Source organism: Micromys minutus (genome assembly GCF_963924665.1).
Source record: "Micromys minutus genome assembly, chromosome: 12".
Taxonomy (NCBI): domain Eukaryota; kingdom Metazoa; phylum Chordata; class Mammalia; order Rodentia; family Muridae; genus Micromys; species Micromys minutus.
The window spans coordinates 16,825,799-16,848,047 of record NC_137981.1 but is presented as its reverse complement, the minus strand read 5'-3'; the positions used below and the strand labels follow the sequence as shown (position 1 = coordinate 16,848,047).

The following is a 22,249-nucleotide window of genomic DNA, read 5'->3' as shown; positions in this document are numbered from 1 at the left end:
TAATTTTTAAAAATCCACAAGGATAAATTAAGATAGCCACTCAAAGGCATTCTTATTCTGTTCCAATCTTCATACATCTCAATGAGGTTCATGCAGTTAAAATGGCCATTTTGAAGCCATGGTGGTTCACTTAAGGTTTCAAACTTTCACTGTCAATTATATTTTACACACGTATCCACCACAAAAAAAAAGAAAACTATGACAAATAGAACTTAAAAACCTAATTAGTTTTTCCATTGATATATCTTTTATTCTTATCTACAATTGTTCTATTTTGTTCTCTTCTAAATGTTTTGTTATACTTATACAGTTGTTTACAGGATAGTGTGTGTGTGTGTGTGTGTGTGTGTGTGTGTGTGTGTGTGTGTGTGTGTGTCTTTACATTAGGCTAGGCTCCACATATGACTGAGAACATGAGGTTATTTTTCTTTCTGAGACTGGGTTTCTTATTTAGTAATGTACTTATATTTAATATTATACTTTTTAAGTCTATCCATTTACCTGCACATTTTATGATTTCATATTTCTTTATAGCTAGATAATATTCCACTTTGCATATTGCTACACTTCCATTATCTATGTATCTGTTGAGAGCATTAAAATGACTTGTTTCCTTAATAAAATAGAGCACTAACATAGTAGACATGCAAACATCTTTGTTGTAGGATCTATTCCCAGGAGTAGAATAACAGGATCAAGTCGTGATTGTATTTTGAATTTTTTGAGGAGCACCCAGGCTAAGTTCAATGATACACAGTATTAATTTTTACCCCCTACCCACAGTGAATAGACATTCCTCTTTCCCCACATTTTCTCCCATATCTGTTGCCAAATATCTTGATAATAGCTTTCTAACTAGGGCAGTGCTAAATCAAGTAGTTTTTATTTTATTTCCCTGGTGATTAACGATACTGAACACTTTGAAATAATAAATAGCTGCTGGCCTTTTTGTTTCTTCTTTTTAAAAAACTGTCTGTTTGTTCTTTGATTTTTTTCACTAGTAGTTTTGTTTGGTTGGTATTTAATTTCTGCAGTTATTTGAAATACTGGACATTTGTCATCTTTGTGAAGAATAGTAAGTAGAGACTTACTTCCAAGCTATGGACTTTCTGATTGCTTTGATGACAGTTTCTTTTGCTGTGCAGAAAAAAAATTGTATTGGTACTTGAGGCTGGTTCCTGAGCCACTAAAGTTGTGTTCAGAAAACTCTTACCCACCCCAACACCTCAAAAAGTTTTCCCTTGCTGCTCAGAAGCAGTTTCAGCATTTTTAGTTTTAATTTTAAAGGAATAAAGGATAGTTTATTCTGGAGCCAATTTGAGTGACTATAACCCAGAACCACAGATACAGATTAAACCAAATTACTTGTTACAATGTGGAAGCAGTTTCACAAATTTTTTTCTTATTTACAGAACAGAGAAAATTATAAATCGAGGTAAGGTTAAAATATTTTGGTGTGTGCATCATAGAGACAGGTACACTGAAATTGGAGGAGTTTTCCTATAGGCCCAAGATGCTTTCTGATGACATTCTTAGCTTTTGCATTGGTAAAAGATAGTTACCTGATTAAGTGAATAGATTCTAAAAGGTTTCTCTCAGTACCACAGATGTTAGTTCTGACACAAGAGAAAAGGAGTGGCTGTTCTAAAGGACCATAAGATAATTCACCTCTGGACTTGTAACATTCCAACCTCTCCAGAGTACTGATTTTTTTTCATTTATTGAAAATAGTATTTTTCATATGAAATATTCTAAATATGGTTTTGCACCTCCAGCTTTTCCCAGATAACCAATTCTCCACCTATTCAAACATGCTCCATCTCTCTCTCTCTCTCTCTCTCTCTCTCTCTCTCTCTCTCTCTCTCTCTCTCTCTCTCTCTCTCTCTGTCTCTCTCTCTGTCTCTCTCTCTCTGTCTCTCTCTCTGTCTCTCTCTCTCTCTCTCTCTCCCTCTTTCATTAGAACAAAACTGGTTCTCTAAAAATACTAAAAACAAAATAACTTAAATTTAAAAAGACTAGAATAAGACAAAACAAACAATAAAAATATCCAACACAAAAGAAACACAGATAGATGTAGAGACACACATGTTCACACAGACAAGAATCCCACACAAACAGAAAAACAGATAAGACATGAGGTTTTCAAAAGAAGAAAAAATAATAATAAATACCCTGACTAATCACCAAAGTCAAATAACTCCAAAAATGCCATGCAGTTTGGCGTTTGGCTGGTCATCCACTGTGGGGCATGGGGCCAGCCTTGAGAATGATTATGTCTGTGCCCAGTACAACTTACACTAATGTCTTTGACACATTTTAGGTTGACAGGTTTTAAAACAGAGGAAATATACTTGGGACTCTGGGATCCCTTACCCACAGAACCCTAAAGGAAAACAATGCACCACAGACAATCTGCTCCCCTTATAAAAGACACATGTCTCTTCTTTGATACTACATAACTTCTTCTACCTGTGGTCCTCTAATGTTGTTTCTGTAACTACTGTCTTGTATAAAATGGTCTCAGAAGGTCCCCAGAAACTATTGGAGCCCACAATTCCTGTCAAAGAGCATTCTTATGATTAAGAAGAAAGCCCAAGTCTCCACCACTCTTCCTGGTTTTGCTGCATTCCTCTAGTAAATTCCTCTAAAGTTCGCCTTTACTTAGACACTAGATATGGTTATGTCCTGGGTCTCCAGTATTAAAATACAGCCTGGGGTGATTATATTGCTTCTATTCCTAAGTAGCTGGAAAGTACTGTTTCAGAATGACCTGCCTGCTTATGAAATTTTACTTTGAATGGAATTGTTCTCTCTCTCTCTCTCTCTCTCTCTCTCTCTCTCTCTCTCTCTCTCTCTCTCTCTCTCTCTCTCTCTCTCTCTCACACACACACACACACACATACACATACACACACACTCACTCACTCTCACTAGCTTCCTCTCTCCCTCCTTCTCTGTGTGTGTATCTTTAACTCTCTTTTTCTTAGAATTTATTTATTTTCTTTTATATGTGAGTGTTTTTGCCTGCATGTGTGTATGTTCACTGTGCATGTGTGCAAAAGGTCAGACAAGAGAGGGTTCCCTGTAACTACAGTTACAGATGGTTGTGAATCACTATGTGGGGGCTGGAAAATGAACCCAGGTTCCCTAAAACATCAAAAAGTACTCTTGCCTACTGAGCCATCTCTTCTATTTCAATTCACAAGACTATAAAACTGGGTGCCCTATCATTATTACATACCTAAATATACAACTTGTGAAAACATCTTTTAGCTCAGAACACAGTTTGTTCTATCCTTCCAGCCTCTAGGCTACCTGTGTTGCTTCCTCACAAACCACTGACCTTCCAAAGATGCCATTTCATAACCCAGCTGCTTCCAACTCTGCTTCTCTGGGATCAGAAGAAAGTTTTGATGGTTACAGCCGCTACTCTAACCTCTCCTTAGCACCCAGAAGAGCAAGCCAGTCTCCATTATGGCATTTTCACAAGGACAGTTCAGAAACCTCAGACTTCTCTGTGGAATACAGGAGCAAACGTGGTACCACATCGCTGAAGCCTGGTGCCCAGTGGCTGGAGCCTTTGACAAGGACTGAACTTGGTTCAGCCACCACTATCCTGATCTACACGTCACTTACTTACATAGCATAAACATATAACTGGAAATGACATGTGCGGCAGCTCTGGCCAACCTCCACTGCCTTCCTTCACAAAGAACAAACTGTGTGCCAGGAGCCTATACAAAGAAACCCACTGGGAAAGCAAAAGTACTACTCAAAAACAGAGTCGTCCATCCCAACGCAGTGTTCCTGCTATAAACATTACTGTTCGGATTTCTGAACCTGCCACTGCCCTCTCTCCTAAAGCTTTCCTATGCATGCCAGCTGTCTAGTACCAGAAATTAACTTTTTGTATGGTTTTATATATTAAGTATAATACAGTCTCACCTGGGTGAAATGGAAAAAACAGGATTATTTTATTTTTCATTATGGGATTTATTTAATTCTTAATTATGTATTTATTTATGTCCTATGTGGGTTTGTGAAGGTCTCTGGGAGGCTACAATGATCAGAGGTAGGTCAAACCTGGGATCTCTGGAAGAGCAGTAAGTGTTTTTCACCTACTCCTTGGTGAACTTTAAGGGTGAAGGAAATGAAGGTAAATTTATAAAAACATCTCAGATGAAAAAGATGTAGATTTTTCTCCCATTTTATCTGGTTGAATTAATTTTTGTGGGGAAAAACGGACATTTTTCAAACATTTAGACAGTAAGTTAGGTACCAGTGGCAAAAATGAACTTAATAATTAAACGAAAAATGTGCAGTATACATGTTGACACAGTAGTAGTGTGAAAATTAGTTAATATTTTAATGATGTGATGAAAAGTCTTAGGGAGGCTTGAGGGGCAGGCACTCAGTGGTGAGGAGCACATATTCTCATGCAGAGGACCTGAGTTCAGTTCTCAGCACACAAGCTGTGCAGCTTACAAGAACCTGTAACTTTAGTTCCGAAGATATTGGGTGCGTCCGGCATCTACGGGCATGTGCATTCACATACCTGCCCCTCATCTTGCAACATTCACTGGCAGCACACTGTCATTTCTTTTCCTACTGCTGTGCCCTATACGATATTTACCAACAGCAACATTATCTTTTTTTGGAAGCCTTTGAGGAAAATGTAGATAAGTAATAGAATGTCAAACAGAGAATGCTTAACTAAAAATGAGTGATCAGAATTCGTATGAATGGAATTGACTGGCTCAGCAGTCTCATAATCCCATAGTCTTCAAATTTTGGAGTCACTGTTTTATTATATTATAATTTTTGTTTAAAACCAAGTTTAAACTTGAATATATTTTGATCATAATCTTCCTTTCTCCCAAATCCTTACAGATCCTCCTGCACTCCATATCTGCCCGATTTTAAGTTCTTTCTCAAAAACCAAACACCTAAGACAAAATTAAACCTCCCAAAATCAAGAACATACGATAAAACCACACTCAAAAAGGAAACTCCAAACTGTAACCAAAGGAAAGCAAACTAAATTACTGTGAAGCTCATCACATGTTGGTCAACTATTCCTGAACATCAGGCCTGATCTGGAGCAGTTGAAATATCCAATGTCCCCTAATAGTGGAAACTGATTTTCTCTTCTCTGTGGGTATAAATGACAACTCAGTGGCTAACCTCTGCCCCAGTGGCTTGTTACCTGCAGTCACTTTGGAGTATAGGTTAGCAGAGGGCAGTTGCACCACTTCCTGCTGTTTCTCGTGCATTTGGAATTTGGAAAGCACTTGCTCATCTGTAATCCTAGGGGATCTGCTTCTTTATACACTGTTTCAGGACAAGGAAGTAAACCAACTACTGAACCTACCAGTACACATGTGATAGCTTGATTAACAATGCTTCTTCCCAGGATGCTCGCTCAGAATATTGTATTTCCAGGTAGCCAAAAAAGGAATATTCCACTGGACAACTTCTAGGAAATGAGATTGTGTCTGAATGATACTCTAATAATCACAATAATAAATTTTTACTGTAACTGCCTCTACTCACTGTTCATTTTACAACTGTGGCTCAGAAAGAGTTCAATTTTCTTCCCCCAATGAATCTTTCTTCCATATTCATGGTTGAACGTTTGAGGGCTTTCAATGGGTGGTTGGATGGTTGGATGGTTGCTTCTTTGCTTGTTTTGTTGTTTGCTTGCTTTTGAGACAGGTCTCACTACACAACCCCTTCTGGCTCAGTACTTGGTAAGCATACTGGTCATGCATTCACAGTAAACTGCTTGCTTTTATATCTTACATGTTGTAATTAAGAATGTGTGCTTGTTCCACATTTGGAACTTTTACTCTAAGCTGTCTTTCCCAACTCTTTTATCTCTTTCCTGAAAAACTCAAATAATTATATTTATTAAGTAAAGGGTACCCTATAATCTCCCTGAGCTGGTTATAATCTAAACTATTTATCTGTTTGTCTTAGATGCAGGAAAGTTGTCCTAGATGTAAGGAATTGAGTACAGTGGAACTGTACTGGAGAAAGCAATGAGTAAAGTACACCATTATCTTACCTTAGCATCAGGCAACTTCTCAATGGCTCTGTGCGGAAAACTTAGAAAGGGGAATAGATACATATTTGTGTTTACCTCCCTTCAATTCAGGAAACTCAAGAGACTTGTTCCCTAGGACTTTTGCTGAGTTTTTCACATGTGACTTTCTCTAAACTGTATGTAGTCTTATTTTATTAAGATCAAACAGAATAAAAAAATTATAGGATTTTTGTACTTATAAGGGTTATTTATTACTTACTTTTCTATTGCTGAGAAAAAATGCCATGACCAAGACAAGATATAAAAGTATTTAACTTGCCTTATGACTCCACAGGGTTAGAGTCTATGTTGACAGTGCTAAAACATGGTTACTTGGGTTTCCTTGTTGTGAATAAACACCAAGTGTAAGGCAACTTTTACTAAAGCAAACATTTAATTAGGGTTGGCTTACAACTTATGAGTTCCAGCCCATTATCATCTTGGTGGAAATCATGGCTGTGTGCAGGCTTACATGGTGCTGGAGAAGGAGCTAAGAGTTCTATATCTTAATTCAAAGGCAGACAAAAGGAGACTAGCTTCCACAAGCAGCCAGGAGGAGGCTTTTACACTGGGAGGAGCCTCAAAGTCCAACCTCACAATGACACACTTTCTCTAACAAGATTACACTGCACCACATATAATTATATTACATTATATCATATATATATATATATATATATATATATATATATATATATATATATAATTACATTAAAATTCCACACATCTTAATGGTGCCACCTCTCATGGACAAAGTATATTCAAGCCATAACAGGTAGTCTATAAACATAACATCTCAACCTAAAAACAGGATGCATACATAATACTCAAGATACAGTTCACAGACCACATAAAGCTCAAGAAGAAAGAAGACCAAAGTGTGGATGCTTCAGTTCTTCTTAGAAGGGGGAACAAAATACTTACAGGCAGAAATACTGAGACAAAGTGTGGAGCAGAGACTGAAGGAAAAGCCATCCAGAGAATGCCCTACCTATGGATCCATCCCATATACAGTCATCAAATCCAGACAATATTTCAGATGCCAAGAAGTGCATGCTGACAGGAGCCTGATATAGCTGTCTCCTGAGAGACTCTGCCAGAGACTGATGAATTCAGAAGTGGATACTTCACAGCCAATCATTGGACTGAGAATTGGGTCACCAATAGAGGAATTAGAGAAAGAACTGAAGGAGCTAAAGGGATTTGCAACACCATAAGAAGAACAATAATATCAATCAACCTGACTCCCCAGAATTCCCAGGGATTAAACCACCACCTAAAGAGTACACCTGGAGAAACCCATGACTCCAGCATCAGGCATCAATGGGAAAAGAGGCCCTTGGTCCTGTGAAGGCTCCATGCCCAAGTATAGGAGAATGCCATAGCAGGGAGGTGGGAAGAAGTGGTGGGTGGGTGGGGGAGCACCCTTATAGAAGCAAAGGGAGAGGAATGAGATAGGGGGTTTCGAGGGGAAACTGGAAAATAGAATAACATTTTAAATGTAAGTAAAATGAGATATGCTCATGTTAAAGGAGAACAGGAAACATAAAGCATAATAGGAATAGCATGTGCCTTTCAAAACCACAAAGCTATACATGACCCAGTGACACACATTCTCCAAAATGTCAGCACCTCCTAATCTGTCTCAAACAGTTACATTAACTGTAGAAACAAGTACTCAAACATAAGATACTAGAAAGTCCTCATTAAGTCCCTTCCCTTGGCACTCAGGGAACTATACTGATAGTAGGCAAAAACTTGATAAGAGACAGATGGTGTCTCAGTTAGGGTTTTGAACAGATACCATGATCAAGGCAAGTCTAATATTTTATTGGATATTTTTTTTGCATTTTTATTGAATATTTTATTATTTACATTTCAAATTCTATTTTCTTTCCCCTCAAGAATCCCCCATCCCCTTCCCCAGCTTCTATAGAGATGTAACCACTCCCACTTCATCTCCCTGGAATTCTGAAACACTGGGGAAACTAGACCTCACAAGACAAAGGGATACTCCTCCTATTGAAGCCAGACAATGTCTTTCTCTGCTACGCATGCACCTGGAGTCATGGGTCTCTCCACATGTACTCATTGTTGATGTTTTAATCCCTAGGAGCTTTGTGGTGTTTGGTTGGTAGATATTGTTGTTCTTCCTATAGGAAGAACAATGAAGGAGTATTCCTCTTTCTCTTCATCCTCACCAGCATCTACTGTCACCTGAATTTTTATTCTTAGCCTTTCTGACTGGTATGATGGGAGAATCTAAAGTTATTTTGATTTGCATTTCTCTGATGACTAAGGATGATGAACATTTCATTGGATACTTCTCAGCAATTTGATATTACTCAGTTGAGAATTTTGTATTTAGCTATGTACCCCATGGTTATTTGATCCTCTGGAGTAATAACTTCTTGAGTTCTTTGTATATGTTGGATATTAGCCCTCTATACTACATAGGATTTGTAAAGATCTTTTCCCAATCTGTTGGTTGCTGTTTTGACCTATTGACAGTGTCCTTTGCCTTACAGAAGCTTTGCAATTTTATGAAATCCCATTTACCTATTCTTGATCTTAGAGCATTAGCCATTAGTGTTCTGTTCAGGAAATATTTTACTGTTCCTATGTGTTCAAGGCTCTTATCCATTTTTATTCCTATTAGTTTCAGTGTTTCTGGTTTTATGTGGAGGTCTTTGATCCATTTGGACTTGAGCTTTGTATAAGGAGATAAGAATGGATCAATCACATTCTTCTACATGCTGACTTCAACTTGAACCAGCACCATTTGTTAAAAATGCTGGAGGGTGTGGAACTTCCATTGGATGGTTTTAGATCCTTTATCAAAGATCAAGTGACCGTAAGAATGTAGGGTCATTTCTGGATCTTCAATTCTATTCCATTGATCTATCTGACTGTCTCAGTTCCAATACCATGCCATTTTTATGACAATTGCTCTGTATGTAATACAGCTTGAGGTCAGGGATGGTGATTCCCCCAGAAGTTCTTTAATTGTTGAGAATAGTTTTTGCAATCTTGAGCTTTTTGTTACTCCAAATGAATTTCCAAATTGCTCTTTCTAACTGTATGGGGAATCGAGTTGGAATTTTGATGGGGATTGCACCTAAGAAGAAAGGATAAAGAAGAGGAAAAGAAAGGTAGCAAACCCTGAACATAAACTCTCTAGTTCTCTCTGTGTCTCAAGATGCATTTGTGAAGTATCCCTTAAATGACAATATACCAATAATTTTAAAAATAATCAAAACCATTGGCCCCAACATAAGGAACTGGGACAAAGACCTTTTGTCTGCTTTCATTTGAACTGGGGCAAAGAATTCCCTTCTGGAGGCCCAAGGGAAAATAGAAAACGTAGCTTTGTCAAAGGAGAGCTACCTGGCATCATTTGCCTTCCAGTCACTATGTACTGAGAAAGTTCACTACTTAGCTAACTTCTTGAGTGTGAAAGTCTGAAAGGCTGGATAGGCAAGCCAGCAGTTCTGGAAAAGTTCTAGAAGCAAGTCTTTGAAAGAAGCAGCTTCGATGTAGTTGAGGTAGAATCAAACACACAGCTGGAATAGAAGGTCCCAAAATCTCAGCATTCTAGAGTGTGGATCTTTTCAGGTTTTTCTTTCTCTTCTTTCATCCTGCAGCACACAAAACTTACAAGCGTCATATAGTTCTGTAAAGACATTCACAAGGGGGTCACAGATTGGTTAATGAAGATCAATAAGAAAAGATGACTGCCTTTTGTCAGAGGTTAGTTTGTCACATAATCAAACTGTGATATAATTTTGAATACATGCCATCTTAAAGAATGACATGTAAAAACAAGTCAAGAGAAATTTGTACCCAATAAATGTTACTAGGTATGTATAGACGTTTTAGTCTCAGCCAGTTCTAGAGCTGTCTCCATATACAGAGACATAACCGTCACCACAAATACATTATCTATTTGTTGATTGTGTTAGTCTCCCTTTACTTCTCTGTCACCAAGTTCTTCAGGATATCTCTCTTTGTAATGTCTGATATTTGTCAACTTGGAAGGAACCCACAGCATTTTCTTTCCTGTGGGAACAGGCATAACCCCTCCCCTGGCGTAATGCATTCTCCATTTTTCATTCTGATGTCAAAATATCCATAAAATGAACAAACTGGTTTAGTCCAGGGGAGATTTTTTTTTTTGACAATCTAATGTCTATCAGCAGCTGTGCTGTTTTGTTCATTAGCATTTAAAAATGTAAAGTTAATAATGCACTACGTAATCTATCTTTGGGGTTTTTATTTGTTGCCCTCTTTTGCCTGTTAAGCATCTCTTTGAGAGTTTGATTAGATCTTTCCACAATCACTTGTCCTGGAGGATGGTGTGATATGTATGTAACATGTTTTATATTATATTTTTAAAAATGCTTCATCTTCATATATAGAGATATATGCTGAATTGTTGTTCATTTTAATTTGTATGGGTATTCCCAAAATGGCTGTAATGTCTAACAAATATGAAATTACAGAATCAGCCATTCTGACACTAAGGCACTTGCCCATTGAAATTCTGAATATGTGTCTATACTATAGTGCATATATTTCAATTTACCAACCCTGTAAAATGAAAGACAACCATCTGCCAAATTTCATTTCTTTGGGTACTCTTGGGGTTAGTTCCTGTAGACAATGGAGTTTGGTTATATAATGAGCAAGTAGGACATTGCCTCACAATTTCCATGGCTAGTTGCCAAGTGATAGAGAATTCTTTCTTTAAACCTTTGCTGTTAACATAGTGATTTTATACAATTCTTAAGCTTCTAGTACACTTCCTATCAATAGCTGGTCAATTTTATTATAACCTTGCACCAGAGGGTCTGGCAGACCTGTAGAAAAGCTTTTGTGTGTTATATATATATTGTATGACTTCTATTTCTGATCATTTGTGGTAGCTGAATAAATAGTGAAATCAATTCAGAATCATCCTAAATAAGTTTAGCAGTCTCTAAAACATCCCTTTCTCCATATTGAGAAACAGTTAATATATTAAGAGAATCTTGAAAATCTCACATTATGAATATTGCCTATAATTCATGTTTGAACTGACTTATAGGGACTCTCAGCCACCTTACTTGCATCTTCTGATTTATATCCTGCCTTTCCTGATTTACAGGCATCAGTATAAAATGTGCAAGCTCCAGATATTGGAGTTCCTTTTATTATAAAAGGAAGAATCGAATTAGTTCTTTTTATGAACTGATGTGACTTGGTTTTAGGTTATCTGTTGTTAATCTCTCTCTCAAGAAATTACTGCATGCTCTTTGCCAGGGTTCATCTTATGCCCATAGGAGACAAAGAGTGGAATGCCAAACACTCCAGAAAAAGAAGACTCAGACCTGAAAATAATAACTCAAGATAATGGTAGAGATTTTTAAACAAGAATGGGAGAAAAAGCATAAAGAATTAGAAGCTTTTAAAGAGGAAACAAGAAAAAGACTCAAAGAACTCAAAGAACTAGAGGAAAAGAGAACCAAAGAGATGAAGGAATGGAAGAAGGAATTTAAAATGGAAATGGACACAATAAAAAAAAAACACTAAAAGAGACAACCCTAGAGGTAGAAAACCTAAATAAGACATCAGGAGTCACAGATGCAAGCATTTACAACAGACTACAAGAGATGGAAGAGAGAATCTCTGGGGCCGAAGACAACATTGAAAACAGACAAAACAGTCAGAGAAGATGCAAAAACAAAAAAGCTCCTAACACAAAATGTCCAGAAGATCCAGGACACAATGAGAAGACCAAACCTAAGGATAATAGGAATAAAAAAGGGCAAAGAATATCAACTAAGAGGCACAGTAAATATCTTCAAGGAAATCTTACAAGAAAACTTACCTACCCTTAAGAATGAGATGGCCCTGAGCATAAAACGAGCCTACCGAACTCCAAATAGGTTGAACCATAAAAGAAATTCCTCCCAACACATAATAGTCAAAATGCCAAGTGCCCAAAGCAAAGAAAAAATATTAAAAGCAGTAAGGGAAAAAGTCCATGAAACATATAAAGGAAGACCAATCAGAATCACACCCGACTTTTCAACAGAGACTGCGAAAGCTAGAAGAGCCTGGACAGACATCATAAAGACCCTAAAAGAGCACATATGCCAGCCAAAGGTGCTATACCCAGCAAAACTATCAATCACCATGGATGGAGAGACTAAGATATTCCAAAACAAAACTAAATTTACAGAACATCTGAATACAAACCCAGCACTAAAATGAATTATAGGTGGAAAACCCAAAACAACAAGGGTTACCATCTCATAGTAAAAAAAAAAAAAAGAAAGAAAACTTCTAAGCAAGAAAACCAAAAGAAGAAAGACACACAGGCACAATTCAACCTACCAAAGCAACAATAGCAGGAAACAGCAACCACTATTCCTTGATATCTATTAACATACATGGACTCAACTCCCCAATAAAAAGATATAGGCTATCAGATTGGATACATAAACAAAACCCAGAATTTTGCAGCATACAGGAAACTCATCTCAGAGACAAAAACAGACACTAGCTCAGAGTAAAAGGTTGGGAGAAAAACTTCCAAGAAAATGGCCCCAAGAGCAAGCTGGAGTGGCCATTCTAATATCGAATAAAGTAGATTTTCAACCAAAAGTTATCAAAAAAGATAAGGAAGGACACTTTTTACTCATTAAGGGGGATATCTGTCAGGAGGAAATCTCAATCCTTAGCATATATGTTCCAAATACGAAAGATCCATTATTCATAAAAGAAAACCTACTAAAGCTTAAAAATACATTTTACCCCACACAATAATAGTGGGAGAGTTTAATACCCCACTCTCACCAATGGACAGATCATGGAAACAGAAACTGAACAAGGACACTGTAAAACTAGCAGAGAATATGAACCAACTGGAATTAATAGATATCTACAGAACATATCATTCTAAAGTAAAAGAATGCACCTTCTCAGCACCTCACGGCACCTTCTCAAAAACTGACCACATAATTGGACACAGAATGAGCCGCAATCGATATAAAAAGATTGAAATACTCCCATGCATTCATTCAGATCACCATGGTCTAAGGCTGGTCGTTAATAACAACAAACACAATAAAAAGCTCATATACACATGGAAACTAAACAATGCTCTATTAAATGATAGCAGGGTCAAATAAGAAATAAAGAAAGAAAATAAGGATTTTCTAGAATTCAATGAAAACAAAAACACAACATACCCAAACCTATGGGATGCAATGAAAGCAATACTGAGAGGAAAACTCATAGCTCTGAGTGCTTCCAAAAATAAACTGGAGAGATCATACACTAGCAACTTGACAGCACAGCTGAAAGCTCTAGAACAAAAGGAAGCAGATACTCCAAGAGGAGTAGACAGCAAGAAATAATCAAATTTAGGGCAAAAACAGACAAAATAGAAACAAAAAGAACCATTCAAAGAATCAACAATACCAAGAGCTGGTTCTTTGAGAAAATTAACAAGATTGATAACTCCTTAGCCAGACTAACTAGAGGGCAAAGAGAGAGTATCCAAATTAACAAAATCAAAATGAAAGGGGAGAGATAAGAACAGAAACAGAGGAAATTGAAGAAATAATCAGACCCTACTACAAAATCCTATGCTCAACAAAACTGGAAAATCTGGAAGAAATGGATGAATTCCGAGACAGATACAAGATACCATTTAAGCCAGGACCAGGTAAGCCATCTAAATAATCCCATAACACCTAAAGAAATAGAAGCAGTCATCAAAAGCCTCTCAACCAAAAAAAGTCCAGGTCCAGATGGGTTCACTGCAGAGTTTTACCCCACATTTATTGATGACATAATACCAATACTCTACAAAGTGTTCCACAAAATAGAATCAGATGGAACACTACCTAACTCATTTTTTGAGGCTACAATAACCCTCATTCCTAAATGACACAAAGACCCTAAAGGATAGAGAACTTCAGACAAATCTCACTTATGAACATTGATGCAAAAATACTCAACAAATTCCTTGCAAACTGAATCCAAGAACAGATCAAAAAGATCATTCACCATGATCAAATAGGCTTCATCCCTGAGATGCAGGGATGGTTTAATATAAGGAAATCCATCAATGTAATCCACCACATAAACAAACTCAAAGAAAAAAATCACATGGTTATCTCACTAGATGCTAAGAAAGCATTTGACAAAATCCAACACCACTTCATGTTAAAAGTCTTGGAAAGAACAGGAATCCAAGGCCCATACCTAAACATAATAAAAGCAGTATACAGCAAACCAAAAGTAAAAACATCAAACTTGACAGTGGGAAATTTAAGCAATCCCATTAAAATCAGGGACTCGACAAGGCTGCCCACTCTCCCCCTACCTATTCAACATAGTACTGGAAGTCCTGACTAGAGCAATTAGACAGCAAAAGAAAATCAAACGGATACAAATTGGAAAGGAAGAAGTAAAAACATCACTATTTGCAGATGACATGATAGTGTACTTAAGCGACCCCACAACTTCTACCAAAGAACTCCAACAGCTAATAAACAACTTCAGCAAAGTGGCTGGATATAAAATTAACTCACAAAAATCAGTACCCCTCCTCTATTCAAAGGACAAACATGTGGAGAAAGAAATTAGGGAAAGGATACCCTTCACAATAGTCACAAAAACTATAAAATACCTTGGTGTGACTCTAAATAAGCAAGTGAAGGACCTGTATGACAAGAACTTCAAACCTCTAAAGAAGGAAATCGAGGAAGATCTCAGAAAATGGAAAGATCTCCCATGCTCATTGATTGGAAGGATCAACATTGTAAAAATGGCAATCTTACCAAAAGCTATCTACAGATTTAATGCAATCCCCAACAAAATACCAACCCAATTCTTCATTGAGTTGGAAGAGCAATGTGTAATTTCATCTGGAATAACAAAAGACCTAGAATAGTGAAATCCATCTTCAACAACAAGAAAACATCTGCGGAAATCACTATCCCTGACCTCAAGCTATATTACAAGGAAATTGTACTAAAAACTGCATGGTACTGGTACAGAAATAGACACGTGGATCAATGGAATAGAATAGAAGATCCAGAAATGAGCCCTCACATATATGGTCACCTGATTTTTGACAAAGGAGCTGTAACATTCAATGGAAAAAGGACAGCCTATTCAACAAATGGTGCTGGTCCAACTGGCACTCAGCATGCAGAAGAATGAAAATAGAACCTTTCTTATCTCCTTGTACAAAGCTCAAGTGCAAGTGGATCAAAGATCTCCACATTAAACCAGGTACACTGAAACTATTAGATGAGAAAGTAGGAAACACCTAGTCACAGAAGAAAATTTCCTGAACAGAACACCAATGGCTAGTGCATGCTCTAAGGTGAAATATTGATAAATGGGACCTAATGAGATTGCAAAATTTCTGCAAGGCTAAAGACACTGTCAAGAAAACAAAATGGCAGCCAAATGAGTGGGAGAAGATCTTTACCAACCCCACATCAGATAGAGGTCTAATATCCAAGATATACAAAGTACTCAAAAAGCTAAACACGAGAATAAACAACCCTATTAAAAAATGGGGTACAGAGCTAAACAAAAAGTTCTCAATTGAGGAATATCGAATGGCTGGGAAACATCTAAGGAAGTTCTCAACATCATTAGACATCAGGGAAATGCAAATCAAAACAACCCTGAGATTCCACCTCACACCAGTCAGATTGGCCAAGATCAAAAATTCAGATGACAGCGAGGATGTGGAGAAAGAGGAACACTTCCCCACTGTTGGTGGGGTTGTAAACTGGTACACCCACTCTGGAAATCAGTCTGGCAATTCCTCAGAAAATCGGACATAGTACTACCTGAATACCCAGTTATTCCATCTCTGGCCATTTACCTCATAGACACTTCAACATGCAGCAAAGACACATGCACCACAATGTTCATAGCAGCTCTATTTATAACATCCAGAAGCTGGAAAGAACCCAGATGTCCTTCAGTAGATGAAAGGATACAAATATTGTGGTACATTTACACAATGGAGTACTATTCAGCTTTTAAAAAAATGACCTTATGAAATTCTTAAGAAAATGGATGTATCTAGGGAATATCTTCCTGGGCAAGATAACCCAGTCACAATAGAATAGACATAAGATACAGTCACTGATAATTGGATACTAATGCCAGAATGCTCTGAACACTGCAGAAACAACTCATAGACTGTGTGAAGTTCAAGAAAAACAAAGGCCAAAAAAAAAGAATAATAAAACTATTATGCTTAATTTTTACACACCAGAAAAACTTTGACTACTTCTAGTTTACATCCTGTTTTACATGTACTTTATGCTCATTGTAACTAGTAAGATTTTAATGCATACTATCAAACCCTTAAAAAAAATCAAGTACTGACAAAAATGTATTCATATACTTTTATGCAAAAATGCTTAAAATCTGTACATTTATATTTGATTTTTTAAATAAAGTTGTTCAATTTTTTTTAAAAAAAAAAAAAAAAAAGCTCCCATCTCAGAGGGGAGTGCACCTTCGTGAAGGCAACTGGAGGGGATTCGGGGTGTAGGGGGTAGAGGGATAACATCTCAAATGTAAATACAGAGTATCTAATAAAATAGGAGAAAATAAATTGTATATAAAAAATCCCATCTCGGAATCAAACAAAGAAATACAAAAAAAATATGTCTTATAAAAGACATTCAAATTAATTTATTGAGAAAATTACTTAATATTTATGGGAAAACACATGGACAATAGAGTGTATTTAAAATATTTTCCAGTCCTATTTTAGGTTCCTTGCTGCTGTTTGCTGAGGGTTACATTTGGACTAGTGAAATGTGTGTTCTGTTTCACTGGAGTATCAGATCTTGAAAGATGACAAGCTGCATGTACCTGTGAAGCCAAATAATTTCCCTCTGAGTTATTAAACCTACAGCTAGACACACAGAAAAGGCAGTATACTCAGAAGGCCATGCGCACTGCAGCACAGAGAACAGTATTACAAACTCCACTGACAATAAGCACAAACCACATAGTCTTTAAAAACCATAAATAAAAAACTTTGCAATCTCATTAAGTCCCATTTGTTAATCTTTGACCTTAGAGCTTGAGCCATTGGTGTTTTGTTCAGAAAATTTTCTCCTGTGCCTATGTGTTCTAAGGTTTTCCCTACTTTCTCATCTAATAGTTTCAGTGTATCTGGTTTAATGTGGAGATCTTTGATCCACTTACACTTGAGCTTTGTACAAGGAGATAAGAAAGGGTCTATTTTCATTCTTCTGCATGCTGAGTGCCAGTTGGACCAACACCATTTTTTGAATAGGCTGTTTTTTTTTCCATTGAATGTTTACAGCTCCTTTGTCAAAAATCAGGTGACCATATATGTGAGGGCTCATTTCTGGATCTTCTATTCTATTCCATTGATCCACGTGCCTGTTTCTGTACCAGTACCATGCAGTTTTCAGCACAATTTCCTTGTAATATAGCTTGAGGTCAGGGATAGTGATTCCCGCAGATGTTTTCTTGTTGTTGAGGATGGATTTCGCTATTCTAGGTCTTTTGTTATTCCATATGAAATTTCACATTGATCTTTCCAACTCAATGAAGAACTGGGTTGGAATTTTGATGGGGATTGCATGATATCAAACCTCTAAAATAATTAAGTACTGACAAAAACATTCATATAATGTTATGCCAAAATGCCTATAAAAATCTAAATGTGTATATATAGATAGATAGATAGATAGATAGATAGATAGATAGATAGATAGATAGATAGATATATCCCTCTTTTTTTAATAAAGTGGTAAGAAAAAAACACAGGTACACTGAAACTAATAAAAGAGCTTATACATACAGGGGAAAAATTCCTGGACAGAACACTAATGGCTTATCCTCTAAGATCAAGAATCAACAAGTGAGACCTCATGATTGCAAAGCTTCTGTAAGGCAAAGGACACTGTCAATAGGGCAAAACCGCACCCATCATATTGGAAAAAGATCTTTACATATCCTACATCTTTTAAAGGGCTAATATCATATAGAGAATATCATCCTGAGTGAGATAACCCAGTCACAAAAGAACAGACATAATATGCAGTCACTGATAATGGGATACTAACCCCAGAAAGCTCTGAATACCCCAGAAACAACTCACAGACTGGGTGAAGTTCAAAAAAAAAAGAATATATTTTAACTAAAATAGAACAGTATCACATCCCCCTTTCCTCCATACAGCCCCTCCTAGTCTCTCTCCTATCCCCTCAAATCAATAACCTCTTTTCCTATATCATTGTTACATATATACATATGTGCATGTATATGTACCCACAAATACTTAATTACAACCTTAAAATGTATTTGAAAAAAAATTAAAAAAAGAATAAAAGAATAAAGGGCTAATATCTGATATATACAAAGAACTCAAAAAAGTTAGATAATAGAGAATCAAATAATCCTATTAAAATGCTAAACAGTGCTAAACAAAGAATTCTCAATTGATGAATACCAAATGGCTGATAAGCACCTAAAGAAATGTTCCTTGTCATCAGGGAAGTGCAAATCAAAACAACCGTGAGATTCCACCTCACACCTGTCAAAATGGATAAGATCAAAACTCAGATGACAGCAGATGCTTGTGAGGACATGGAGAAAGAGGAACACTCCTTTCTTGTTGTTGGGTTTGCAAGATGGTACAACCACTCTGGAAATGAGTGTGTGGTTCCTCAGAAAATTAGACATAGTGCTACCTGAAAACCCAGCTATATCACTCTTGGGCATATACCCAAAAGATCCTCCAACATATAACAAAGACACATGCTCCACTATGTTCATAGCAGCCTTATTAATAATAGCTAGAAGCTGGGGAGGGCGAGATAAACAGATGTCCTTCAACAAAGGAATGGATTCCGAAAATTTACACAATAGAGTATTACTTGGCTATTAAAAACAATGACTTCATGAAATTCCTAGGCAAATGATTAGAACTAGAAGCTATCATTTATAGTGAGGTAACCCAGTATCAAATGAACACACATGGTATGCACTCACTGATAAGCAGATACTAGCCCAAAAGCCTGGAATACCCATGAAACTATTCGCTAATCTTACAAAGCTCAAAAAAAGGTAGGAGAGAATGTGGCTACCTCAGTCATTCTTAGAAGGGAGAACAACACTCATAGAAAGAAATACAGGACAAATAGAGGAGCAGACATTGGAGAAACGATCATCTAGAGACTGCCTCACCTTGGGATCCATCCCATTGCAGCCAAGAAACCCATGCACTATTGCTGATGTCAGAAAATGCTTACTGACAGGAGCCTGATATGGATGCCTCCCCAGAGGCTCTACCAGAGCCATACTGATACAGATGAAGATACTTACAGCTAACCATCAAACTGTGTATGGAGATCCAAATAATAGAGCTAGAGAAAAAAACTGAAGGAACTGAAAGGATTTGCAACCCCATGGGGAAAACAATATTATTGACCAACAAAACCTACCACAGCTCTCAGGGACTAAAACTCTAACCAATTAGTACACATTGAGAGACCTATAGCTCAAGTTGCATATGTTGCAGAGGATAGTATTGTCTGCCATCAATGGGAGGAAAGGTATTCGGTCCAGTGAGGGCTTGTTTTTTTCAGTGGAAATAAAAGCCAAAACTCTGAGTTAGGAGTGGATAGTTGGGAGAGGGAGTACCTTCATGGAAGCCAGGGGAAGGAAAGGGGAGATGAGAGTGGGGAGAAAAGGGATAACATTACGAATGTAAATACAGAGAATATTCAATAAATGATTAAAAAGTGATTTAAAAAACCAACTTCATGGACAGGTAAAGATAATCTTGGAGGTGATAAGGGAAGGTAACCATAATCAAAATGAGTTATATAACAATAAGTAAAATAGTAAAAAAGGAAAGGAAAAATAAAAATAATAAAACTAGATTAAAATACAAATGATAATCTTATATCATCGTCGACCTTCCACATCCTGCTACTATTTTTATGGTCTTTAGTGTGACCTAATAAGAGGCTAGACATATATTTTTATGCTATTCGCCTCTTTAAAATGTCAGATTCCTTCGTGTTTTCATAAATTTCTTTTAAGAAGGTGTTAATAATCCCAGTGATTTTACATTGGAACTGGGTTTTAAATTATATCCTCTAGTTAATTATGTTGGGGAAGTATATGCAACTACATCCATCTAGAAGAAAAAAGACAACTTGTAGGAGTAGATTTCTCTTGTCCACTGCATGGGCCATATGAATGGAAACCAGGACATTAGGCTTTGTAACAAGACACTATGTCCACTGAGCCTCTCACCAGCCCCTAAAATAGTTCGAGGAGATGTTCTCTGAATATTAGTCCATATTCTTGTACAGAGACTTCACTTCATTCTTGTTTTTGTCTAGATCCTAAGTCATGTCTCTTTTCCTACTTCTAGGAAGTGATTTGAAACAAGTCTTTTTTATTATTATTATTTCCAGTACATATATGTCAGTGTTGGTAGGGGAAGGATATTTTTAGTTCTCAATTGCAAATACTAATCTAAACATATTTATAAACAAACAAAGTTAACTTCATTATCTTGTTACAATGATAGAGGAGGTATAAAATGAAAAATCATGGGTACCTGAGCAAGAAATCATCTCACATAGGAATCACATTTTATTTAGACTTTGAAAAATATCAATGGGTGTGGTAAACAAGTTCAAAGCCTGGCATGGTAGTACACAACTGTAATCACAGTCCTTGGAATATGGAGGCAGAGGAATCAGATACGCACAAGGTCATCCTAGACTAGAGAGTGAGTTTGAGAATAGCCAGGGACACATGAGACTCAGTCTCAAAAATAAAAATAGAACAAAGAGTAAAGACAACTCAATAAATTGATATATCACTAGTTGGTTCTTTATTAGAATATATAAGTATGTCACAGCTTTGACTCATATATTTTTGACAATTCTCATTCCTACCAGAACTTTCCTCAAAGCAAGTTTCATGTCCTTGTTACGAAGGCTATAAATCAGAGGATTAAAGAGAGGGGTCATCACAGAGTATACAACTGTAAGGATCTTCTGCATCAAAGTTGAAATGCCATATGTAGGACTCATGTACATTATCATTACTGTCCCATAGAAGAGTGACACCACAACTAAATGGGAACCACAGGTAGAGAAGGCCTTTCTCCGGCCAGCTGCAGAAGGAACCTGAAAAACAGCCCTGAGCAATAAAATATAGGACCGAAGAATATATGCAATAGTGAAAAACAAAAAAAGGGAATTTTGGACATAGAGAGTAAATTTTGTAATGGGATCTGGGGCACAGGACAAAGCCATCAATGGGTCCATGTCACAGAGGAAGTGATCAATGATATTAGGACCACAGAAGGGAAGTTGGGAGATGGAGAAGACTGGGATTGAGTACCCAATGAATCCAATAAGCCAACATGAAGATACCAGAATGCAACAAAGCCTCCTGGTCATGATGACAGGGTAATGTAATGGGCGGCAAATGGCCAGGTATCTATCATAAGCCATTACTGCCAGGAGGAAACATTCAGTTGTACCCAGAGAAAAGAAGAAATAGAACTGCAGGAAGCACCCTGAAAATGAGATGGTCTTGGTCTTAGACAGAATGTTGGCAAGTGTGTTAGGAGTAGTAGAAGAAACATAACACATTTCAAGGAAGGAAAAGCTTCCGAGGAGGAAGTACATGGGGGTATGTAGACGAGAGTCACATCTTACTGCACAGATGATGGCTCCATTTCCCAGCAAGGTCAGGACATAAAACACCAAAAACAACAGGAAGAGAAAAATTTGTGTCTTCCAGGAACCAGGAAATCCCAAGAGAACAAATTCAGTTACATATGTTGCTGATCTGTTCATGGCATCTAAATATCTGAGGGGAGAAAAGACATGAGTTTATCCAAAGTTCCTTGGCTTTCAACATATCTGAAGGTCTTTATGAGTGTCAAACTTAAGTTCTACAAGGAAAGACATGAATATTTTAAAGCAGATGGAACAAATCCCATCTTCTTTTGGATTGTATATGTTTCTATACCAATAATATAACCTTCTTGGTCCTCCTGAGCCAGGAGTCCAAACAGATCTAGGCAAATAGAGATAGCTATGGTGAAGAACACTGACCATC

The 22,249-nt window shown here is 37.1% G+C and overlaps 1 protein-coding gene across 1 annotated transcript; it reads right to left on the bottom strand.

The window, feature by feature from the left end:
* Positions 1–21,042: 21,042 nt before the first annotated feature.
* LOC308428222 (olfactory receptor 11H4-like) lies at positions 21,043–21,984 on the bottom strand (the record flags this gene model as incomplete). The annotated part of the gene is made up of 1 exon (XM_080926632.1): positions 21,043–21,984. One exon carries the CDS (start codon positions 21,982–21,984, stop codon positions 21,043–21,045), a length of 942 nt encoding a protein of 313 aa, XP_080782758.1.
* Between the last annotated feature and the right edge of the window lie 265 nt (positions 21,985–22,249).